Source organism: Bubalus kerabau, chromosome 11, assembly GCF_029407905.1.
Source record: "Bubalus kerabau isolate K-KA32 ecotype Philippines breed swamp buffalo chromosome 11, PCC_UOA_SB_1v2, whole genome shotgun sequence".
NCBI lineage: Eukaryota > Metazoa > Chordata > Mammalia > Artiodactyla > Bovidae > Bubalus > Bubalus kerabau.
The window spans coordinates 96946987-96963989 of record NC_073634.1 but is presented as its reverse complement, the minus strand read 5'-3'; the positions used below and the strand labels follow the sequence as shown (position 1 = coordinate 96963989).

General features: G+C 39.4%; 1 protein-coding gene and 1 non-coding gene across 10 annotated transcripts in view; both read right to left on the bottom strand.

The window, feature by feature from the left end:
* RABGAP1 (RAB GTPase activating protein 1) overlaps nt 1–17003 on the bottom strand; it is a 159944-nt gene that overhangs the window by 125348 nt on the left and 17593 nt on the right. For all 9 annotated transcript variants that reach the window (XM_055541077.1, XM_055541074.1, XM_055541078.1 and 6 more), the window contains one exon: nt 16022–16221. In XM_055541077.1, the coding sequence (XP_055397052.1) occupies nt 16022–16171 (150 nt within the window). In that variant the 5' untranslated portion in view covers nt 16172–16221. The remainder of the gene's footprint in view (nt 1–16021; nt 16222–17003) is intronic.
* Nucleotides 12043–12115, bottom strand: TRNAG-UCC (transfer RNA glycine (anticodon UCC)). The gene has a single exon. It is a non-coding gene; the product is annotated as a tRNA-Gly (tRNA).

Here is a 17003-nt window from a genome sequence, read left to right as displayed (position 1 = left end):
TTCCCTAACTTTGGCACAATGGTGTGATCACTCACCTAGAGCCAGACATCCTAGAATGTGAAGTCAAGTGGGCCTTAGAAAGCATCACCATGAACAAAGCTAGTGGAGGTGATGGAATTCCAGTGGAGCTATTCCAAATCCTGAAAGATGATGCTGTGAAAGTGCTGCACTCAATATGCCAGCAAATTTGGAAAACTCAGCAGTGGCCACAGGACTGGAAACGGTCAGTTTTCATTCCAATCCCAAAGAAGGGCAATGCCAAAGAATGCTCAAACTACCGCACAATTGTACTCATCTCACACGCGAGTAAAGTAATGCTCAAAATTCTCCAAGCCAGACTTCAGCAATATGTCAACCATGAACTTCTAGATGTTCAAGCTGGTTTTAGAAAAGGCAGAGGAACCAGAGATCAAATTTCCAACATCCACTGGATCATGCAAAGAGCAAGAGAGTTCCAGAAAAACATCTATTTCTGCTTTATTGACTATGCCAAAGCCTTTGACTGTGTGGATCACAATAAACTGTGGAAAATTCTGAAAGAGATGGGAATACCCGACCACCTGACCTGCCTCTTGAGAAACCTATATGCAGGTCAGGAAGCAACAGTTTCAGCTGGACGTGGAACAACAGACTGGTTCCCAATAGGAAAAGGAGTACGTCAAGGCTGTATATTGTCACCCTGCTTATTTAACTTATATGCAGAATGCATCATGAGAAACGCTGGGTTAGAAGCAGCACAAGCTGGAATCAAGATTGCTGGGAAAAATATCAATAACCTCAAATATGCAGATGACACCACCCTTATGGCAGAAAGTGAAGAGGAACTAAAGAGCCTCTTGATGAAAGTGAAAGAGGACAGTGAAAAAGTTGGCTTAAAGCTTAACATTCAGAAAACTAAGATCATGGCATCTGCTCCCATCACTTCATGGGAAATAGATGGGGAAACAGTGGAAACAGTGTCAGACTTTATTTTTGGGGGCTGCAAAATCACTGCAGATGGTGACTGCAGCCATGAAATTAAAAGACGCTTACTCCTTGGAAGGAAAGTTATGACCAACCTAGACAGCGTACTAAAAAGCAGAGACGTTACTTTGCCAACAAAGGTCTGTCTAGTCAAGGCTATGGTTTTTCCTGTGGCCATGTATGGATGTGAGAGTTGGTACTGTGAAGAAAGCTGAGCGTCGAAGAATTGATGCTTTTAAACTGTGGTGGTGGAGAAGACTCTTGAGAGTCCCTTAGACTGCAAGGAGATCCAACCAGTCCATCCTAAAGGAGACCAGTCCTGGGTGTTCACTGGAAGGACTGATGCTAAAGCTTAAACTCCAATACTTGGGCCACCTCATGCGAAGAGCTGACTCACTGGAAAAGACTCTGATGCTGCGAGGGATTGGGGGCAGGAGGAGAAGGGGACGATAGAGGATGAGATGGCTGGATGGCATCACCGAGTCAATGGACATGAGTTTGAGTGAACTCTGGGAGTTGGTGATGGACAGGGAGGCCTGGCATGCTGCGATTCATGGGGTCCCAAAGAGTCAGACACGACTGAGCGACTAACGTGAACTGGACTTTGGCACCTGAAGAACGTGGTAAAACACAATCTGTTGAGCCCTAGAAGAATACCTGGAGAAGGCAATGGCAACCCACTCTGGTACTCTTTCCTGGAAAATCCCATGGACCGAGGAGCCTGGTAGGCTGCAGTCCATGGGGTCTCGAAGAGTCGGACACGACTGAGTGACTTCACTTTCACTTCTCACTTTCATGCATTGGAGAAGGGAACGGCAACCCACTCCAGTGTTCTTGCCTGGAGAATCCCAGGGACGGCGGAGCCTGGTGGGCTGCCATCTATGGGGTCGCACATAGTCGGACACGACTGAAGCGAGTTAGCAGCAGCAGCAGCAGCAAGGCTGGTACAGGACTGATAATTAGAATTTTTAAAGTTTCCAAGTGATGGTGATGTTGCTAGTCTGGGAACCAACCTTAGATTAATGGTTCATGACTGCACAATACAATTACCAGTATCACCAGGAAGCACGTTAATATTAAAATACTTGATCCTCCCTCTATTCACTTACCTTCTACCCTAGCAACTAAGTTAGTCTCAGAGATAAAGCCTTGACATATACATTTTAAAGAACCTTCACAGGTGATTTACGAAACAGTTGTCAGGCCAGATGAGGCCAGCAGGGTACAGTTTTGTTCACCCATCCTATAAATGAAGAGTTTAAACCAGCAACTGTTTATCTCTGACTTCCTGTTATAACAGAAAAATAAACTCATTTTCAGCAGGGCTTTCTGTTTCTTGCTGCCAAGAGCATTCTTAACAGATACCATGATCATCTTCAAAATAAATGTAGTCGCAGCTTAAGCAATCAAAATACTGGTATTATTGAAAGGACAGGTATACAGACCAACAAAACAGAACAGAACTCAGAAATAGACCTACACATACATGGCTAATTGTTTTCAACAAGTTGGCTAGGTAACTCAAGAGAAAGGTAATAAAGTAAAACAAACGGTGCTGAAACAACTAACCTGACATCAAACAAATGCAAACATTACATGACATACAAAAACTAATGCAAAATGGATTGCAGATCTAAATGTAAATCCGAAAACTATAATGTTTACAGAAGAAAACACAAAGGACAAAGTCTTTGTGATCCTGGGCCACAAAGATTTCTTAGGACACAGAAAGCATGCATAAAAGAAAAAAAATGAAGTGCACTTTTGTGAATGTTTACAGTAGCATTATTCATAATTGCCAAAAGCTGAGTACAAAGTAAATGTTTATCAAGTGATGAATGGATAACTTCCATATAGCTATACAATTGAATACCGGCTAGGACGGTAAAGCATCTACCATATAATGTGGGAGACCCAGGTTCAGATCCTGTGGAGAAGGAAATGGCACCCCACTCCAGTACTCTTGCCTGGAAAATCCCATGGACAGAGGAGCATGGTAGGCTACAGTCCATGGGGTGGCAGCGTCGGACACGACTGAGCGACTTCACTTTCACTTTCAGCAACAAAAAGGAATGAATTACTAATATTAAAACAACACGGATAACACAAAAGAATTACTCTAAATAAAAGAAACAGACAAAAAGGCTATATACTGTATGATTCAAATTACATGGCATTCTGGAAAAGGCAAAGCTAGAGACAGAAATCCGGGGAAGGCAACAGCACCCCACTCCAGTACTCCTGCCTGGAAAATCCCATGGACGGAGGAGCCTGGTAGGCTGCAGTCCATGGGGTCGCTACGAGTCGGATACGACTGAGGGACTTCACTTTCATGCATTGGAGAAGGAAATGGCAACCCACTCCAGTGTTCTTGCCTGGAGAATCCCAGGGACGGGGGAGCCTGGTGGGCTGCCGTCTATGGGGTCACACCGAGTCCGACACGACTGAAGTGACTTAGCAGCAGCAGAGACAGAAATCAGATTGACTGACAGAGGCTGGGTCTTTTTAGAGTAATGAAAATATTCTGTACCTTGATTATGGTAGTGATTACATAATAAGAGTTTACATTAATTAAACTTCATAGAATTGTATACCTAAAAGGGCCGTATTTTACTGTGTGTAAATTTTACCTCAATACTTTTTTCCCTTTTGGCCATGCCCTGCAGCATGTGGGGCCCTTAGTTCTTCAACCAGGGATCAAACCTACGCCCCGTTTTGGAAGCTCAGAGTATTAACCATTGGACTGCCAGGGAAGTCTAATTTCTCAACAGACTTGACTTAAACTTGAAAGGGGATAATGATAATAGGAGAGGCTGTGCAATACGGAGGCAGAGGTTATATGGTAAATCTCTGTTCCTTTTTCTTAATTTTGCTGTGAATCTAAAACTGCTCTTCAAAATAAAGGCTATTTTTTTAAAATCCGGAAAAAATGTGATTTCTATGAAAGATGAAACTTGAGAATACAACTGTTCCTTTTCCCTACAACAGCCCTCAAAAGGTGTTCATCCAGGATTCTGTTTTTGGCAATAACTTCATTTTACAGATTTTCCAATGCCATTTTATGCACTCCAACGATATATAAACAACCCCTAATATGCATCTACAATCCCTCACCCTCTACTGGACAGACACCTTCAGGCAGATACTCCAAACTTACTGTGTCAAAACTCTAATCCTCTTCTCTTTTTTTAATCAATGAATTGCACTACTATCCATCCACTCAGTGACCAAATGAAGGATTACAGTCATCCTTCATCCCTCTCACTCACACGCTACTCACAAATCCTACTGATCCTTGCTCAGCTGGGCATTTTCCTCCATCTCTCTGCATAGTTACCAGCATAGGAACCTCTTTGGATTTACATCAGCCTATTGGAAAGGTAGTGGTTTCCATGCCTTCTTTCTCCTCTCTGATCTATCATTCATTTGGCCAGTCAAGTTACAACTGCAAATTTTACTTCTCATCAAGCGCTGCCTGATTTTTAACCTCTTCCAAGTTTCCTCAATGTCCTTAAGACAAAGCCCCAAATCATTTCTATGTTCTATGAGTTTCTCACAACCCTAATTACCTTCTCATCTTTTAGCAGTCACATCAAGCCACTCAAATTCCCCAAGACACATCACTAAGTTTCTAACATTGAAGCTTTGCATAGATTGTTCCCTTTCCTGGAAAACCTCTCGCTTGCCTTTCTACTCTTAAACACCAAGCTTAAATTCGTTTGCCTCCTCTGGGAGACCTTAAGCCTCATATATGGGGTTTAATCATTCCCTTTTTAGGGCGTGCATTGCTACATATTTTAGAGAATATCTGCTTAGTGAACCCCTTTGGCCAGACTGGGCATTATCAGATAGCAGAGACTCTCTTAAATTATCTTTATATTCCCAAAGCCTGGTGAAGTGACAGGTACAAAGTGTATCTACAATACATGTTTAATGAAATGAACTTTATAAATGCCAAAAATAAAAACCAAAGTATTATTTTATCTAATCTGGATGGTCTATAAATTTTGGTTTTTCTGACAGTTAAGCAAATCTGAATGACTTATTTTAGCTTTGTTAACTACTTAAAAGCAAATACCATCATTTCCTATAATTATGAATGTCATTAAGGTTTTACATTTACTGTAAGAATACTGGGCAGGACCAAATACTAATAGCATGTTACAAAGGTCCATACAGTCAAAGCTATTTTTTCCAGTAGTCATGTACAGTTGTGCGAGTTGGACCATAAAGAAGGTTGAGCACTGAAGAATTGATACTTTCGAACTAAGGTGCTGGAGAAGATTCTTGAGTCCCTTGGACAGCAAGGACATCAAACCAGTCAATCGTAAGGAAATCAACCCTGAATATTATTGGAAGGACTGATGCTGAAGCTCCAATACTTTGGCCACCTGTTGTGAAGAGCTGACTCACTGGAAAAGACCCTGATGCTGGGAAAGACTGAGGGCAAGAGGAGAAGGGGACAACAGAGGATGAGATGGCTGGATGGCATCTGACTCAATGGACATGAGGTTTGAGCAAACTCTGGGAGACAACTGGTAGTAACTTAAGTGGCAGAATTGGCTACAAGTGTATTTCCTTGAGAGCAAAACTGCATTAGGGAATCTATGGACAAAATGTTCCAAAGGCAATATCCAGAGTCCTTTCCTGGTCTTAATTTTCTACTTCTAACTTAATAGTTCCTGTTTCCCTTCACTGCAACAGTATCAACCAGGCTCTACTTGCTTTGCCAGTTATACAAAGCTACTTTACGCAGTGTAAGATGCTTTTCCAGTGGACATTTTATGTCTTCAATAAAGCATGCTTAGGAAATGAAAGTGCTGGAAAAATCCACAGAAAATCAGAAATTAAAGATAAATTCGTGATGATCTACAGTTCCCACTACTTGTGTCATACTGCAGTGAAAAATACAAATGAAAATGGTTCAAACTAAGTAATTTTGCTCAGCTTCAGGGTAACAGCTGAGCCATTTCAAAACAAGTATATAAATCTCAGGCTTATCATAAAGCAAAGCACGAAAGAAGCAGAAGTCCAGTTTGGATACTGAAAAGTATAGTAACTCATCTCAAATCTGCTCATGATACATTCTTTCTGTGATCCTGGATGAATCACTAAATCACTTTGTGCCTCACTTATAAACTGCAGTTGTTCTGATTACCGATGTCTTGTCTTTACTATATAAAGGAAGGATCAGAAAAACAAACTAATATTGTCATTAGGAATTACTGACATTAATTTTAAAAAGGAAGGGAAACAGAACCTTGTGCATTCATCTTTAAAAATCAACTGAAGAAGGACCCCAACTACTTAGTTTGTGCTAAATAATAGGATTATGGCTAGGCTAGGTTTTACTTTTCATATAGTATGAATTTTCTACATCAAACATACATTGTTTCTATAATTAGAGAAAAAAAGTGACAAAAAGGCTACTTGCATTTGCATCTAGGAAGAAAAAGAAAAGCATGCACATTCAATTCTACTGCATGCAGTGGCCCTAACTCCAAAGTCTTCATGCTTCTTGATCTTTCCACATGCCACAGACTCTCTTCTTTGAGAAATTGTTAAACACTCTTTAAGGCTCTGCTGAATTGTTAACTACTCTATGAAAAACTTGTTCTTCTTCTTCAGGTAACAATTACGTTCTCATATAACTCTGCTTATGTCTATATTCTAGCACTTGATGAATTTTGTCATGGTGACATATTTACTTCCGTGTCTATCCAACCACCACTCTGATCCCCTTAATTAAACTGTGTGTTCATGGTTTAGTAACTTTGTTTGAATAAAAGATCTGCATTTCAGAGGACACGATCAACTGACTCTAAGACAATTTCAGAAACTGAGTCAGAAGATTAATTCAGGTAATACTAAGTAAGCAGTGACTTTTGTACCTGCTAACTAATAAAGTTTGGTAACTCTTTTCCAACCAAAATGTCAGCTGGATTTTTCAAGAAGAAAACTCTATGAACATTCAAAAGCTTAAAAAATTATCTAACTGAACTTTCTGCCGCAAAAGTACTAGCTCATCAATGTACCCTCAAGCAACATTTTAAAGTTAAAAAAAAAAAAAAAAAGAGTATCTTTGGCTAAGAGGTAAAGGGTGCAGGATTCCTACACGAGACAAGGTAGAGAAATGCAACATTTTCTGAATTTATGGAAAATTCTCAGATTTTGATGTGAGCTGTCAGAAAATTTCATAAAGAAAAATACCTGTGTTTTTTATGACTATACCATCACATACAGCTTTCCTTTAAAGGACTTATTCTCTTAAAGAAGTCTTCCCTGACTCCTCCCCCAAGCTAGGATAACTTTCTGCCTGCTTTGTTCTATAGCATCCTTCTGTTAACCTATACCATGGTACTGACCTAATTAAACTGATGTTGAAAATTAGATATGGCTACAAAATCTCACCTCCTTCATCAAAAACTACAGTCTAGTTCTCTAAACCCATGAAATGTGGGCTGGCCTTGTGACTTGCTTTTTTACCACAAAAGAATGTGGTAGAGGTGACACCATGTAACTCATAAGCTTCAGATTTAAAAGAGGCCTTACAGCTTTCACATCTGTTGGGAAGAAGCCTAAGTTGAAAACCACATAGAAAGAGAGACCCAGTCAAGCCCAGCGCCCAGCCAACACACCAGCTGAATGAAGTCACATTAATCCAAATGTGCTGTGTTGTGCTTAGTCACTCAGTCGTGTCCAACTTCTTTGTGACCCCACAGACTGTAACCCACCAGACTCTTTTGTCCATGGGATTCTCCAGGCAAGAATACTGGAATGGGTTGCCATGCCCTCCTCCAGGGGATCTTCCCAACCCAGGGATCGAACCCAGGTCTCCCACATTGCAGGCGGATTCTTTACGATCTGAGCCACCAGGGAAGCCAAATAAGGCCAGCAAAACACCCAGTCAACCCACAAAATCATGAGAATAAATTGTTTTTCAAGCCACTGATTTTTGAGTTATTTGTTACAAAGACTAGTAGAAATGATCGGAACATTTTTAACCACTGTCATCTACCCTAAGCTGCAACCACCTTGAGGACATGAACGAGGTCCTATTCATCTTCTCATTCAGCCTTTTATGACCTACTCTTTGGCTCTAATGTTCTGCAGTTTTACTGTTATCAGTTCAGTTTAGTTGCTCAGTCGTGTCCAACTCTTTGCGACCCCATGGACTGCAGCACGCCAGGCCTCCCTGACCATCACCCACTCCCAGACTTTACCCAAACTCATGTCCATTGAGTTGGCGATGCCATCCAACCATCTCATCCTCTGTTGTCCCCTTCTCCTCCTGCCCTCAATCTTTCCCAGCATCAGTCTTTTCAAATAAATGAGTCAGCTCTTTGCATCAGGTGGCCAAACACTGTCATACTGGTTGGGATTCATTCTGATTTTCTAAGCTGAGAGTTTATGTATCATCACTTTTGGAAAATATTCCACTGTTACATTAATTTCCTTTCCCTCATTCTATTTTTGGTCACGCTGCACAGTGTGCAGGATCTCAGTTTCCTAACCTGGAAAAGAACCCGTGACCCCTGCAATGGAAGTGCAGCCCTAACCACTGGACAACCAGGGAATTCCCCCTCCCTCATTCTTCCCCCCCCCCCCCCATTCTATTCTTAAGGAACATTTAGGTAGTTGCTGGTCCTTCGTATCCCAGTCTCCATATTTCTTAATTGCTTTTTCTTATTTTGCCATCTTTCAATGCTATTTTCTGTAATTTTCTCAGAATTTTGTGGGTAACGTATCTGTTGCACCTTTAATTTCACTGAGTCTAATTTTCATTTGTAGAAGTTCTATTTTTAGTTTGCTTGGAATATTAAAATCTTTTTCTTTAAATGTTTAGTCATTTTAATCATGCCCACCTTAAGGTTACAGGTAATAATTCAAATGCCAGTTTTGGTTTGCTAACTCTTGCTTGTGATGAATTGTCCTTTGTAAATTCTAAATTGTGCACTATTCTTTATCATAGTTATCTGTGGGAATACTATGCAGCCTGGGTGGTAAGCAAGTCCCTCCACAGTTTTACAATTGATCCTGTCAGGTGCCCAAAAGGAATTCTTAACTTAGGAACATGAAGGTAGTGTAAATTCAAGCCCCATATATACATGAAGTTTAGCCTATGGGTACAAATTCTCAACAAGACTCACCTCCAGATCAGTTAAGACATAGACGCTTCTGTGTCTTATTTTCTTCCTGTGACTGTAAGCAGTTAACTATATTTCAAGTAATATCCTTTTAGGATGTATCTCCTGAGGGTGCTATTTTATAAAGGAAATCTCAGTTCCAAAACCCATCTCCGTAAAATCCAAGGCTTTCATGTATTTTGGAGTTCCTTTATTGGGTATACATTGTCAGACCTTCCTGGTGGACTGACCCTTATAAGATTATAAAGTGTTCATTTCATCTCTAGTAACATTGTTTTAGAGTTTATATTGCCTAAGATCACTGTAATCATTTCTTTGATTGCTGTTAGCATCAACTTTTCCCATCTATTTAAATCTATCTGTATCTTTGAATCTAAGATGGGTCTCCTGGATGTTTTATCCAATGCTGACAATTCCTCCTTTTTGATCATATTGCTAATCCATTCACATTTAATGTTATTACTGATATAACTAATAGGAGTTCAATTTAGGTGTGTCGCTTTACTTTTTATTTATCTGTCTCATATATTTTTTGTTCCTTTATTCTTTTACTGCTTTATTTAGAAAGTAACTTCCTAATGTAGCACTGACACTCCTTTAACATTATATATATACGCATATGTATGTGTAAACACATATACACACACACCTGCACGCACACCACTGTAGCAGTGCACCTTTGGATTCTTACTCTTCTTCCCCATCTCATTGTCCCTCCCCCAGGCAATCACTGTCCCACTTTTTATGACTGAAGATTAGCTTTGCATTTTTTAAAATTATATATAAATGAAGTATATAGTACGTGCTTCTATTTATGGAGGGGAGGATGTCTGTAATCTCTGACCAAAATCTCCTTTTCTTCCATTACCAATGCCCACCTCTGGGCAAAGCCATTTTACTCAGCTTCTACAGTTTGGCTTTTTTAGATTCCACACAAAAGTCATGGAATGTGGAATATGTTGTGTTTCCATATTTGTTTCTTTCATGATGTTTTCTGATTTCCCTTTTATTTTTTGAGTGGTTGCATGTATTTTTTGACCAACCACTGGTTGGTTAGAAGTATGTTGTTTAATTTCCACATATTTGTAGATTTTCAAGTTTTCCCCCTTTTGTTGATTTTTAATTGTATACCACTGTAGCCAGAAAAGATAACTGGTATGATTTCAGTCTTGTTAATCTTGCTAAGGTATGTTTTGCGACCTAACATATACTTGTTTTGAAATGGTGCTTTTCTTTCCATTTGCACGGAATAACTTTTCATCTCTTTATATGATACACGGATAAGTCTATGTGTGTCCTTAAAGCTGAAATGAGTCTCTTATAGATAGCATATAGTGTGGTCTTTTTCTTGTTTTTAATACATTCTGATATTGTCACTTGATTGGAGAATTTAATTCATTTGCATTTAAAATAATTACTGATAGATAAGAACTTACTAATATTATGTTATTGTTTTCTGGCTGTTTTATAGGTCCCTTATTCCTTTCTTCTTCTTGTTATCTTCCCTTGTGAATTCATGGTTTTCTATAGTGGTATACTTTCTAGAGTGGTATCCTTCTTTTAATCTTTTTTGTGTTTAATGTGGGTTATTAATTTGTAATTACCATGAGACTTACATATAACATTTTACAGGATATAAAATTATATTTTACATTTCAACAACCTAACTTCAATCCCATACAAAGCTCTACCTTTTACTTCCCCAAACACTGGTTTTGATGGCACAATTTAAATTTCTACATTATGTATTCATCGTAGCTAAGCTATTTTTAATACCTTTGTCCTTTAACTTTTAATCTAGATTTACTTAATCAACACACCACATTACAGTATTAAGACTATACTGATTTTGAGCATATACTTACCTTTTCCAGTGTATTTTATATTTTCATATTACTAACTAGCGTCCTTTCATTTCAGATTGAAGAACTCCGTTCAGCACTTTATTAAGGTGTAATGATCAACTCTCTCCATTACAAGTATCTCCTACTTACCAAAACTTTGAATTATGCCACTTTGCTTTCTTAGAAGGCCTACATTAGTAGCTGTTTTTGCTAACTGAAAGAAATCTGAAGATGACTTTTGCTTTTATGAAAAAAACAACTACTGTACTAGTGTAGACCCTTTATATAAGAAAAGTGGTAAAACACAAACTTTTAGAAAGCAGGGGATACTCTATGCTATGCTAAGTCAACTTCAGTCGTGTCCAACTCTGTGTGACCCCATAGATGGCAGCCCACCAGGCTCCCCTGTCCCTGGGATTCTCCAGGCAAGAACACTGGAGTGAGTTGCCATTTCCTTCTCCAATGTATGAACGTGAAAAGTGAAAGTGAAGTTGCTCAGTCGTGTCCAACTCGTAGCGACCCCATGGACTACAGCCTACCAGGCTCCTCCGTCCATGGAATTTTCCAGGCAAGAGTACTGGAGTGGGGTGCCATTGCCTTCTCTATATGCCATTTCAGCTTACAAAGTTTCATAGGAACATCCTACTTTCAGATGGGGGGAAACCTGTCATCCTTCTCCTCTTTTTTTTTTTTGGCCATGACATGTGGCTTGCATGATCTAAGTTCCCCAACTAGGGACTGAATGTGCACCCTGGGCAGTGAAAGCATGAAATCCTAATCACTGGAGCACTAGGGAATTACCTTTCCTTCATTTCTGAAGGACAGTTTTGTCAACTAAAGTATTCTTGGTTGGCAGCTTATTTCCTTGAGTGTATCATCCCATTCTCTTCTAGCTTGCAAGGTTTCTGGAGATAAATATGCTAAAAACCTTATTGGTGGTGATGGTGCTGGGCTATTTCCTTTGTAATACAAGAAGCTTTTTTTCTTCTAGTTGCTTTAAACTTTTTTCTTTTTAAAAATATTTATTTGGTTACACAGGGTCTTAGTTGTGGCATGAAGGATCTTTAGTTGCAGCATGTGAGGTCTAGTTCCCTGACCAGGAATCGAACCCAGGCCCCCTGCATTGGAAGAACAGCATCCTAACTGCTGGACCACCAAGGAAGTCCCTGGCTTTAATTTTAAAGCCTTATTGTAATGTATCTTGGAGAGGCACTTGGAGTTGATATATGAGGGGAGCCTATAAACTTCATGAATTCAGATATCCAAACTTCTCCCCGAATTTTGGAAATTTTCAATCATTATGTCTCTAAAGAAGGTTTCTGCACATTTCTCTCTTTCTTGTCCTTCTGAGACTCCAATGATGCATAAGTTGATTTTAGTGATAAGGCGACACTTCACACAGGTTTTCTTCACTCACTGTTTTCATTTTCTCTGTTTTCATTCAGACAGATAGTTTCAAGCAATCTGTCTTGTACTACACAGTATTTTCTTCTGTGTGATCTGTCTGTTGATGCTCTGTACTGCATTTGTTTTCCCTAAGATGATGAATGCTCCAGTGTGTAGGTTCTTCCAATCCTGCATAATCTAGTTGACTTTTAGCACGTGCTCACTAGCTACTTGCAAAGACTCACACTTACCATTCTTGCCTTCAGGGCTGCTCAGGGAGGCAGTCACAGGGTAAGGACATGTTTGAGTGAGGTGTGTGGAGTTTAGCGGTGCCCATGAGCCAGTTGGAGAACTTGTACAGGAGTCGACCCCTGTGGCTCATGGGTGGGTCTCCTGATGGAGTCCCCAAAGCAGTTAGTGGCATCCATGCCCCTTTGATATGTTCCATTCCCAACCCTGGCTGCTGTTCTTCCAGTACAGCTGTCGATTCCCAGGTTATACAGTTTATGACTGAGTGTTCTGGATGATGTGAGAAAGAAATGGGCCTTTTCGGTGTGTCTCACAAAGCCAGGGAATTCAGGTGCTAAATCACGCACTCTCACTTTCCCCCGTGGAAGAAATCATGAGCTGACTATCCGCTGGCACTGAGCTGTGCCACCCAAGTGGGGGTGAAGTGACACATAAAATCAAACTGTTCTTCATCTTCAGGGGGTCCAATCTTGGATGCTTTTGCCCCAACAATGTGTGGGAACTTCTCCGTTGGACTCCTGAATGTCCATGAAGGCACTTGCATCTGTTAGTGTCTACACTGATGTTCTTTGAGGGCAGGATGGTAGAAACTCTTGTACTGCCATTTTGATAACATTTCTCTCCATTAAGTCTTCCTTTTGCCAGTTTAAATTTATCGTTGGGCTTCTCTAGTGACGTCTTCATTTCATTTATTGTTTTCTTCCATTTCAGAATTTCCATTTGGTTCTTTTCAATTTGTAATTTATTATCTTCTTCATGATATTTTCTATTTTATTTGCCATTGCCATCATACTTTATTTCTTTAAGCATGGTTTCTTTAGGATGTTCATCGAATATTCTAATAATGGCTACTTTCAGAGTTTGCATATTAGATCCAACATATCACTCTGCCTTTTAAAAGTGATGTATGGGTAATACTTTGTTTCTTTGCATGTCTCACAATTCTGTGTTGGAAACTAGATTATTCTAGAAAATATGTTGTTCCAGTTCTTGGTACTGGTCTCCATGCTCTAGGACTTGTTATTTTTTTTATGCTTGTTTATTTAGTGACTGGCTGACTTATTTTAGTAAATTTTATTCCCCTAATTCCCACGGTGTTAAACCTTTGATGCTGCTCCTCTGGGGTGATTTGCCCTCATTCATCCTGGGTAGCAGCTCTGGTAAGATGCTCTGTCTCCATGACTGCATGCAGACATTAAGCTCCACTAACTGTGGCTGATTTGCTCTATAATTCTCAACAACCCTCTCAGGCAATAAACTGCTCCACAGAATAAACCAATGAATATTAGGTTACTTTGATGGGAGAGTTCTAGAGGTCAGTGTTTGAGATCTGGCCCTCCCTATCATAGGTGGTCTCCTCCCAGCAAGCCTGTAGTTAAAACTGTATGTCCAATTAATCTAACAATCTCCTCCCAATTACTTTTCACTACCACCTCCACTGTTTTTGAGTACCCTTAGGCTTGATTCTCTACACTCTGTTGTAAACAAAGTCAGCTCCTTTGGGCAGAGATTACGAGCTGTGTTGTGGGCCATTCCTCATTGCAGGCAAAATCTCTGAGCTCTAGCTATGAATTTGGGAGTGCGGACAATGGCATACTTCTGAGCAACACTCCATTTCCAAAGGATGAGTATTTGGTAGGTGTGGGAGGTAGTACAGTAGTCTCTGGTGTTCTTAACTTGCCACTATTCCATTATATGGAACCACTACCTTACATGCTAGAGCCAGGTTAAGGGCAACTGGGCTCTCAGTGTTCTCAGCAGCACTGTGCCCTAAGTAGAGTTTTCATCCCAGAAGCAAGGTGTGGGCAAAAGAAGGCAGCCATTACCACTTAGCCACACTTGACCAGCAAAAGGCAGATAGAGGCAGGATGAGGAATGCTCTCATACTGCTCCTCCCTGGAAGACAGCCCTACTCCAGGGGAACTGTGGGGAAAGGAAACCCTATTTTCTTGATAGTACCAATCTAGAATGGAGTTACCATCTTGCTCAGTTGGGAGAAGTGTTAGTTGCTCAGTCCTGTCTGACTCTTTGCAAGCCCATGGACTGTAGCCAACCAGACTTCTCTGTCTGTGGAATTATCCAGGCAAGAATATTAGAGTGGGTAGCCTATGCCTTCTCTAGAGGATCTTTCAGACCCAGGAATCGAATTCGGGTCTCCTGCACTGCAGGCAGATTCTTTACCGTCTGAGCCACCAGAGCAGCCCTCAGGTAGGAGAGGAGATGGAAAAACAAGTCTTGGTTCCAATACCACAGATTCTTTCCCCAAGTTTAGTAAAAACGCTTTGAATAAATGTTTAATTGCTGCATGGCCTTTAGAACATTTCCAGACATTAATTAAAAAAAAAAGTGTTACCAATTTTGCTGGGGAATGGGTCCAGAGCTCACGCCATCCATGCTATCTCTCTCAGTCCAAATTCCTAAGCTCTACAAAGTTCTACAGGATCCAGTTCCTATACACATGTATCTCACACTTAAGCACTTTTATTTACTTTACTCACTCGGCTCTAATCTCTGTCCTAAAAAGGGTGGTCTTCCTTAGGATCTTTTTTATTTTCTGTTCCCTGTGGAAAACTCTTTCTTCACATTTCTCCATGAACAAGTTCTTTCTCATTTCATTCAGATCTCAGCTCAAATGTCATTTCAAGACATTCTCTAAAACAGTGTACCTGCCACTCACGCTTTACCAATGTATTCTGCTTTGATTTTCTTCAAACCACCTAAATTTACTTAACATTCACTTTCCTATTTGCTTAAGGTCTGTTTCCCACATTTGATTAAAAGCTCTAGGAGAGCAGGGGACCTTGCCTGTCTTATTTGCTACTGTATGTCTAGTATTTAGAACAGTACTTGGCACAAAGTCAATACTCAATAAATACTTGTGGCATAAAAAACAAACAGAAATCTAAGTATTTTTAAAGCTACTTACATTTTAAATGACATTAACAGGTAATCTGTTTTTATTTATATCCAAAAAGAGCAGAAACAGTAACAAAGTATAGAAGATGTAACAGTGATCTATTTTGCTGAGAAAACAAACAGAAATGGCCAAAAGCCAGGAATTTTAAATCCTGTTTTAGTAATTCTAAAACTTATTTTTATAAATAGCAGTGCTGACCTGCCACTGCCTTTACACTACATATAAAAGGCCCAAAAGAATCACCTCTAACTCAATGGTAACACGAAAACAAAACAAAAATAACAAATGCTTATACTATGATCAGTAGTTTTCACACAGTTAGAGATAACAGATTTAGAAGCTAATCAAATTGGAAATCCCTAATCAGATATATTTGTAAATAAAACTCTTTAGCATTAAAAGAAAGATATTATTTCCATGTTCTCACTATCACTCCATATACCTTCCTATTAAGGCCAAGTTTTGCAATGACTTAGCAAGGCTAAGCAAAAGGAACTTAGGTTATGGAGTTTTACCTTGAGTCCTGTTTTCTCGTCATCACTTCCATTATTTGTAGATGGTGTCTCATCTCCTTGCCTGGAAACCAAGACAAAATCTTCACTATTAAGAGTAGACACAGAGTCTGAGGAGACACTGATTTTTCCAACAGAAGCCTTGTCATCCATGACTCAAGAATGAAGCTCAACTCATGAATGATTAAATATTTTTAAAATGCCTGAAAAACAAAAACCATAAAGATACTCATATAGAATGTCTGCCAGATATTCAATTATGTTCTAAGTTTTACAAATTACATATGGAAAAACTTAAATTAAAACAAACAAACAAAACAAACTTTCAAAATATTTTCCAAAGACTTTCGCTACTTACAGGTTAGGCTTTTTTATTCCATATATAAGGGAATTCGATGAAATGCAGGGCCAAGGTAGATCACATTTCAAAAAAATAAACAAATAAAAACATTTCCTTGAGAATAACTCTGGCTATCTACACTGATTTCTTCGGCATTCTGGTAACTATTCTTTTTAGAGAACATAAAAAGTACTAAACTTACTGTCTATCCTTTTCTTTGTAAAGCTGCACAAATGAAATTGAAAGCACTTAGGACAATAAACATGCATGCAGGACAGTAAGGTTTCCCTAATACTGCTGATACTTGTAATAACAACCTGTTTTAAGAAACAAAATTTCATATTAACCCCAAAGAAAAATAAATTCAGGGCAAGCATAAATTTTAGAGCAGGGAAATACTATATGTAGCATGAAATCAGAGGTCTATTAAAAACTCAATAATCCCATCCCACAGTTTCTTAGAACCCAACTCAAAATGAACATTATCAATAAAGAAGTTTCAGGCCAAAAATTTCCAGCAAGGAGCAGAAAAAAATGTGTCATTTATGAAAATCCATTCAATTATTGACTCATGGAATAAAATTCAAACTCATCTATCATTTAAAAATCTGGTTCTGCATATTTTGTGGGAATGTTCCCATTTGG